Here is a 7,938-nt window from a genome sequence, read left to right as displayed (position 1 = left end):
GGTTATGTCGTAGAAATTCAGTTTTTGGTTGTCTATGAAACTAGATAAATTATCATTAGTCGACATCAACCCAGTACAGGGGGTTTCATGACCTCCATGACAACCATGATGGCATGGTTCATGACAACCATGATATGACATTGGAATCGTTGGGTAGAAAATTGAAAATTCGATTCAGTCACAACATGTGTGAGGAAATTCGGGCAGTTGAGAGCACATCTGCGACCAATAAGACACAAGAGATGTAGTGATATAATATAAAATACCTCTCCGAAAGCATATTACTGCAGATATGAAATATTTCAGTCGAATATAAATTATTTTAAATACAACAAATTTTATTAATTAATTTTTAAGGCTTTAATCTATTTTAATTTAACTTTTCTTCTTTTCACCCCATTTCTCGGAAAACGAAACATTTGCGGACATAAAGTTTGCATGCAGAATCATGCCTTGAAATTAGTCAAATTTATTTCTTAACATCCTGTTACAGAATGACAATTTGAAAACTTGCAATGTTAATATGTAAGAAACGATAAAGACAAAACAAAGTTCCTCGAATCCCTTTCCATAAGAAGTAAAAAGTTATAAGTTTAGAACTCTTCAAAAATGCTTTACGATTAGAATACATAACGTCTCATTTGATGTACAATTTTGATCTACATGTTACATTTTTCCGGTTTCCTTCAAAAGAATTACCTCTCTTTCACCTAGAAAATATCCCTTTGGAATTATATTGCTTACTTTTTGAAATATCATCGCCTTACTTTTATCCTGGGAGGGTATGCTCTAAGTCTTGTTTTTTTTTGTCTTAACGTCGTTGGAATATTTTATACGATGTATGTATGCGTGTATGTGTGTGCTTTAAAAGTATATAAATTTAACTATCTAAGTGAAATAATTAGTAGTAATAGTTATGTTATCTTTCGTAATAATTTGACTATTGTCATTTATTTCACCGTTTTCTTTTTCATTGTTATAATTCGGCAGTCGTAAAGTAAATAAGTTGTAGACGTTGAGAGATTTAATTTATTTACTGATCATTGAGTTGATTGATTGATTGATACATTGATTTTCGTTTAGTTCCATTTAAACCTAGTTCGATAGAAAACCAAATCAATTACAGTTTACGAACTTTACGAAGTTGTTAAACTAAATTTCAAAAATAAAAACTGTTGGCAGGATTAAAATTAAAGAGGACAATTCATGCCAAGCAGAAAAACCGGAGACTCTGTACTTAGAAAAAGTCTTTGGTTGGCAAGAAAAGGTCTTCAGCAAGGAGCAGAAGGAATATTACAGCGATGAACGAAACTGTTTTACAGAACGTGAAAAAGAATATCACAAACTCATCAGTGAGGATTTTTCGGAAGAAGACGACTATTTATTATTTTCGTATTGCACTGGTGATGAGTTCTATGTAGACCATGAGGTAAATATAATCATAAAACTTTTCTTAATGAAGTTATTAGTTAGGTATACTGGCATTTTGAGAAATTCTTATTGAAGCGATATGCAATATACAGGGTGTTTTGAGAGGAAAGGGAAACATTCCGCCAATATGTTCAGGAGGTCAGAATTAAACAAAACAACCCATATGATGTAATCCGATTCTTAACCGTTTCTGAAACCAATGTGTTTTTCTTTTTCGACATTTGTTTGTACTTTATTGTTTGCCAATAACTAATTTAATCCTAATACCTAATGTAACATCGACGTCGTTTTTTAATCGAAGTTTTTCAAAAAGGTTTTGCAAGTATTCAAGAAACTTGAACTTTTCCAAGCACCAGGATTGACTGCGCCTGGACTGAACGAGAAGCGGGTTTAAATGTCGAAATTGAAGAGAATGTTCTGGATATGACTGAAGTAAAGCCAGGTGTTAGTCATCGCATATGGCCGTTTAGAAGACACCTAGGTAAAACGATTTAAAGCCTTTCGACGTTCAACCAATTCAAAGACTTCAAAAAGGTGATCGCGACTCCGATGAAGCTTAGTTTACCCGCGTTGGAATCAATAACTATCACAGTGAACATCGGTTGTTCGATAAAAATCCTCAAGCCCCGTTTGAACGAAACTTTCAACATCGATTCAGTATTAACGTATGGTGATGTTGATTGTAACATGTTAGATGATGTTCGATGTTTCTCCAATTGTTCGACCCCTAATGTACTTTGAGCACTTTGAGTGAGACGGAGCCCCTCCTCATGTTAATCGCCGGCTGCGCATAATTTCTTAGACAATCGTTTTCGTGATCGTTCGGTTGGCAGAGAAGGACTTCATGCTTGGCCACCAAGATCGCCAGAATTAAATCCACTGGATTACTGCCTCTGGAGGTGGATGGAATCATCAGTATACGAAACAAGAACGGAAGGATTCCGCAATCGAATTTTCAATGCTACAAATATCATCTCTTAGAAAACAATATCCGAGCAATTCAACGAACAACACGGAAGATTAAAAAGCGGGCTGAAGCTTAATGGGAGTATTTTCTGAAATATTCTAAATTAATTTAATTTTGTTGTTTACTTTTTTAACTTTAGAGCCGTTTATCATTTATCTTATTTTGACCTACAGAACACATTTCCAAAATATTTCCGTGTCCTCCGGAAACTCCCTGTGGAGAGTGCTAATGAGAGCTAATATGCTCGAAACCGGTCATGGGGGTGCCTGAGGTTGGTGCCGTGGGAAAGCATTTTTTTTTATTTTTGATTATTTGAAATAACTTCAAAAATTAAAAAGAACGGAAATTCCAAAAACCACTTTCTTCTAAATTACTCAAAAATTTAAAGAAATATTCCTTTTTTGAAAACGCCTTGTATATGGCATTATGGCCTCCTGCTTGGGCAACTTTTTCCTTATTTAACCGAATTCGTATCTTACGGTTTCGGAGATCCCCATGCAATGCATCCTTACCTTGGACACCCGGTATATAATTTTATTTATATTCTGTAAATTGCTTTAATTTGTCTAGATTATGGGTAATACTGCTTATCTAGAAGAAAGGTTGAATAATTTAGCAGTAGGTCGTTCAAACATTTCAGACGGAAAAGATGCTTATGACTATAATACGAGCGTCATAAAATCTATTGAAAACCCGTTGGTCCGAAATACGTTTGAAAACATGTACATAATGGCGGACTTTGGGTAAGCGTATTAATTTAAAATTTCACGATACCATTTTTTTTTTTAATATACATATAATTTCTTCACCTGTTTTAAAAGTAAGCTTTGAAGATTCTACTTTGTGTATTATGGCGACAGAAAAAATCCACTTTGTTAACCATCCAACATTAATACAGAACGATTTTAGACAAAATTTCGAAGGAACGTGGTTAAAAAATGAAAAACTGCTGTGTACAGTGGGATATAATAAGCAGTCGAAAATTTTACGAATAAGCCCAGATATTACAAACACACAACGTTATGTTTTAAAAATACATACCGAAAAGGAGCGAATCTTCAACTATCTTATTGAGCATTGTTCAAACAATGTTCCAGAGTCGATTGAAGTTAACGAGAAAACTTTAATTAAGAAAGTGAGTATTGGCTAGTAGTTATTCATGTTATGTGCTATTAGCGTTTCAAGGAAGACGAAGCAAGGGTTACTACCTCGGCCCTATCTTTTATATTTGAAAAACAAACGTGATTTTTGTTAACTTGCATGGTTAAAGTCGAAGTAAAAATACGTATTGTCATTGTTTCAATTTTTATTTTTTAAGATCAATGATTTTGAAGCTCTCAAGAAGGAAAAGTTATTCCCAGGACCCTTCAAGCTGCCACCAAGAAATAAGTTATACGTTTTCGTCTTCATGGAAATATGCTCTGCAAAAGGTTTTGAGTACTCAGATATTTTTGTTCAATATCAGATTAAGCTTCCCCAAGGATGGTTCAGTTCTGACTTAGATCATATGAAGGGCAGAACGCATCTCTGCAGGGCAGCAGATGAAAATGGATTAGTACATTTCGGCCATAACATGGAGATACTTTTGGAATATAATTTAACAAATTTAGGACAATCTAATGGTAATTTGGGTTTAAGATTATTTATGTTATTATGTATGTATTTGGTTTAATTTAATCTAATCGTTCAGCTTCCATTCAAGTTATCAACTATCAAATAAAAAAAGAAAAGAAAAATTAAAATATTAATTAATTTAAACATTCGCTTGCTTCCAACTACATGCAACCAAAGATCAAACTTGAAGCAAAAAAGTATTTTTCCATAATCAGGGTTGCATCCAATTTCACCAGTTTCAAATTGCAATAACATTATGAACAACCAGACCATTGACGAAGCAAATGTCATCATCATCATCATCATCATCATTTGTGGCTTCACAACGCTGGGTGGATTATTACCGACTGCTCAACCACACGTCTCCATCCTTCCCTATCAAGCATCCGATTAGGGTCATCTTCGATGTTCATGGCTTTTAGGTCTTTTGTAATATTATTTCTCCATCTGAGGCAGGGCCGACCCAATGGACGTTTTCCCTCTGAAACCTCCTCCCACAATAGTTTTAACATCATAGTTTACCATTCTATGGTCCGGCATTATTTTAACGTGTCTTGCGCACTGTAGTCTCCTGTAACCCTCCTTTCTATCGTTTATTATGCTATTATCAGTGTGGAGCTTTTTGAGTTCCACACCGTCAAAATGACCCATTTCGTCACGTCATATAGACGTAATTATCTCGGCAATATGCTATATGAAAATGACGTTCAAAAACTAAGTAACCCGATGTTACTTGGAAGATTCTTCTTCTCATTTCTCGTTCTTGAAGGGTCGCTAAATAATGAGTTTTTTTTAGTATTAGACAATTTGTTCAATAAACAGATGAGAAATGAATTTATTACTTGACCGTAAAACATCTGCATTAATATTGGCAGATACCACGACTCGCGGATCGACAGTGTTGATAAAATCTCGGTTAATTTTGTTCTTTAGGTGATTTATTTCTAAAACTACTGTGTTTTTGTTTGTTTCAGAATACTCCCAACTTCCCTATGTATACTTCGAAATTATATCGAAAGGTTCTTGGAATCGATACAGAACTGAAGGGTTGTGTTATCTACAGATCCCAATATATTCTTCCAGAACGTTAACACACAACTTAAAGTGCTTCCGTTTTACGAAAAACCCCATTAGCGAAATGAGAAGATATTTTATTGGAGATTACCAAAACTACGATGACGTTTCGTGGATTGGTATTCCTAATGGTTATCAGGTAGGACTGGATGAATGAAGCGCGAAATTCAACTTTTCCAGATCATAAGAATCTACTTAACATTTTACCGTTGACATCTGAATTTCCTTATTTTACCATTGTGGCATTTTATAGGGTTATTAGGGCTTATTTGGAGAGTACAAATTTTTTTTTTACATTTTCGATATTCTGATACTTTCGACGATGTTTCCTGTCAGATCATTTAACTCCAGATCTTTTAGCCTGTCCGTCGGTTCTAATCTCTGTTCAATCTGCCTGCTGAACTCTTTCTGCATCGCCCCCCAACTCAGTCCTCTCTGGTCTCGGCCCCTTCACAATCAGCTTTTCTCTTCCCGATTTGTCACATCTGTCACATGTGTGTTTTTTTTGTTTGTTTGCCCGGCGGCTGGAGGAATAAAAAATCTTTGCGAAGACACCCAGTGTTCACCATTCACAGGACACTAGAACACATTAAATCTCTGATCTTCCGAACACCGGCACAAATTGAGCAGGAGTTAATTAACCGAATACGAGAAGCTGTTCAAAATGTGAACCCAGGCTGCTGCCAAGAGTGCACGGTAAAGTGATTGGGACAAAACATGTTTGGAGTAAAACGAGCAGAACTTCGAACATTTCTATGATTTCAAAACTTAATTGTATTTTATTTGATTTATATTGATCATTTGTACATAACCTTTAACAGGAAATTTCCAGTTTGATGCCCAGTTTGATGGTTTCTACAACAACACCGTTCTCGCCAGGTGCTCAGGTGTTCTTTCTGACAACGACTGGAAGACCTCATTTTCTGTTACCGCTGGCATCTCTTCCGATCCTTGATTTATTATGTTGGAATATTTTCAGATGTTCCTGCTTGACTCTGGTTTCTATAGAGCTTGGTGTAAAAGTCCGCGACAATCTTTAATATTTCTTCTCTGTTACTTGTTGTTTGCCCTCTATCATTCTTCAGTTTAGTTATTTCAGCTTTTCCCCTACTTAATTTATTACGTAGCTCCGTCATACTTTTATTATGTTTAAAACTCTATAAGGCCCCAATTGATTGTTGAGGTTTCTGATGTTAGTTCTTGCGGCTATATCTTTATTCGGTCGACTTAGCTCATCTTTTTGTTGCGTTTTTTTTTCTTAGTCATTTTCGTCTGTGTTTCATAAAATTTTTAATATTTATGAAGCTTTTGTTCATTTTCTGCTTGTTTTAAGCAGTGCTTCTTTTGAGCCCCGTTGATTGACTCCACAATGTTTCTATGTAGATCTTCAAGAATACCTGTATCGGCTTGTTTTAAATGTTTGTTTATGTTTTTTTTTATTTGTCAGCATCATCTACATTTGTTCACTTCTTGCTGCTCTTTCTAATCACAAGTTTATTTCTGCTTTTTCTTATACCTCCTGTGATCCGGACGTCAAGGTCTCTTGCCAGCTTCTTGGCGGTCTCCCAGGTGCTCGGGACGTGTGGAGTTTTTTTGTTCATGCCCACCTGGCTATTCCGTCCGTGTGCATTTTAGCGACATGTTCCTCCCAGCATAGCTTCTTGCTCTCAGCCACCTCACTATGTGCTGCGCCTCAAGTTCCCCTCGTAGACTGTGGTACTGCATTCTATCCTCCAGCATTACTTCTCATATTGCTCTTAATACTAAGTTTATTTCGTGTGCAAAAACTTCAGGTATAAGCATGGGGAACTCAATTTAAAAAGTCAAATTTGAAACATTGAATAGTTCTCAATTTCACCTGTTTTAATTTTGTTGATTTACACATAAAACAACTTGTTTTTGCGAATATTCCAGTTCTCCTTGCGACAATTATATTCTCCTTTATTTTTCTGTACTCTCTAAAGATTCCCAGACTACACCTCCAGGAAAATAACGCCAATTCTATTTACCTTGTGTACCTTACATACTTATTTTTTTTCTGTCCATTTTTTTGCAAATTTTACTGTTTTTAGGAAAACACAATTAACAAATACGGAACAGAAACGATTTGCACGGGCGAACTAAATATTAAGATTAATGTACTGCATCAATCTCAAGAATTTTTGGAAGAACGCCGAGGGAGCATTGATAAGAGTTCAAAAACAATGCTCGAGCGACTGGGTTCTTCGGCGCTGTTAAAAAGTGTAGAACAAGTAATTCAAGAATTTAAAAAAGCTAGAAAGGAAATGCTGGATGCTCGCAAACATGTGGCAGATATTGTAATTGACTAAAATAAATATGCAGATTTTTTTTCAGACTTACTGTTAAGCATTACTGTATTCAGCCCCTTGCAAAATACAATGTGTTCCTATTGGTCGAATCCCTGTTCCCTAGTCTATTATTTTCAGAATAGTTTGACGTAGAAAATACATTTATTTGGTTTTTGAAAAAACCGACTGACCCCAGATTCGCCACAATCTTACATGCGAGACATTAACATAAGGAAAACCATCTACGCGTACGTGAAAAAATATTGAGGGCCACGCTTATATTTCTCACAAAACCGCCACCCTCATAAGCATCCACCCATATGTCCAAACCAATAGAGGAATCTGCCGTTCTGAAAAGTTTCTATTGTGAGTTAGGCTTCATGTCTCGGCCTTCATTCAAAGATCTTGTTGGTCGATCTGTAGTCCGTCTCTCTTGCAATGTGTCTCCTTAATTCCATTTTGATGTTGTTATTTCCCTGACCACATCCTCTACCCCAGTTCTTTCTTTATGTCGCTGTTATTCATTCTGTCTCTTAAGAGATG

General features: G+C 35.7%; 1 protein-coding gene across 1 annotated transcript in view; it reads left to right on the top strand.

Moving 5' to 3' along the window:
* LOC125504178 (Meckel syndrome type 1 protein-like) overlaps positions 1 to 7,442 on the top strand; it is a 21,508-nt gene extending 14,066 nt beyond the window's left edge. The window contains exons 4-9 of the mRNA XM_048665769.1: positions 1,168 to 1,429; positions 2,969 to 3,141; positions 3,308 to 3,533; positions 3,717 to 4,020; positions 4,987 to 5,225; positions 7,159 to 7,442. Coding sequence (XP_048521726.1) covers positions 1,168 to 1,429; positions 2,969 to 3,141; positions 3,308 to 3,533; positions 3,717 to 4,020; positions 4,987 to 5,225; positions 7,159 to 7,416 — 1,462 coding nt within the window. The 3' untranslated portion in view covers positions 7,417 to 7,442. The remainder of the gene's footprint in view (positions 1 to 1,167; positions 1,430 to 2,968; positions 3,142 to 3,307; positions 3,534 to 3,716; positions 4,021 to 4,986; positions 5,226 to 7,158) is intronic.
* Positions 7,443 to 7,938: the final 496 nt, after the last annotated feature.

The sequence above is a fragment of the Dendroctonus ponderosae genome, unplaced genomic scaffold (genome assembly GCF_020466585.1).
Source record: "Dendroctonus ponderosae isolate FM_Combo_2020 unplaced genomic scaffold, Dpon_F_20191213v2 Dpon_F_20191213_4, whole genome shotgun sequence".
In the NCBI taxonomy this organism is placed as follows: Eukaryota; Metazoa; Arthropoda; class Insecta; order Coleoptera; family Curculionidae; genus Dendroctonus; species Dendroctonus ponderosae.
The sequence above is the reverse complement of the archived record's forward strand: the minus strand, read 5'-3'. Positions and strand labels throughout refer to the sequence as shown.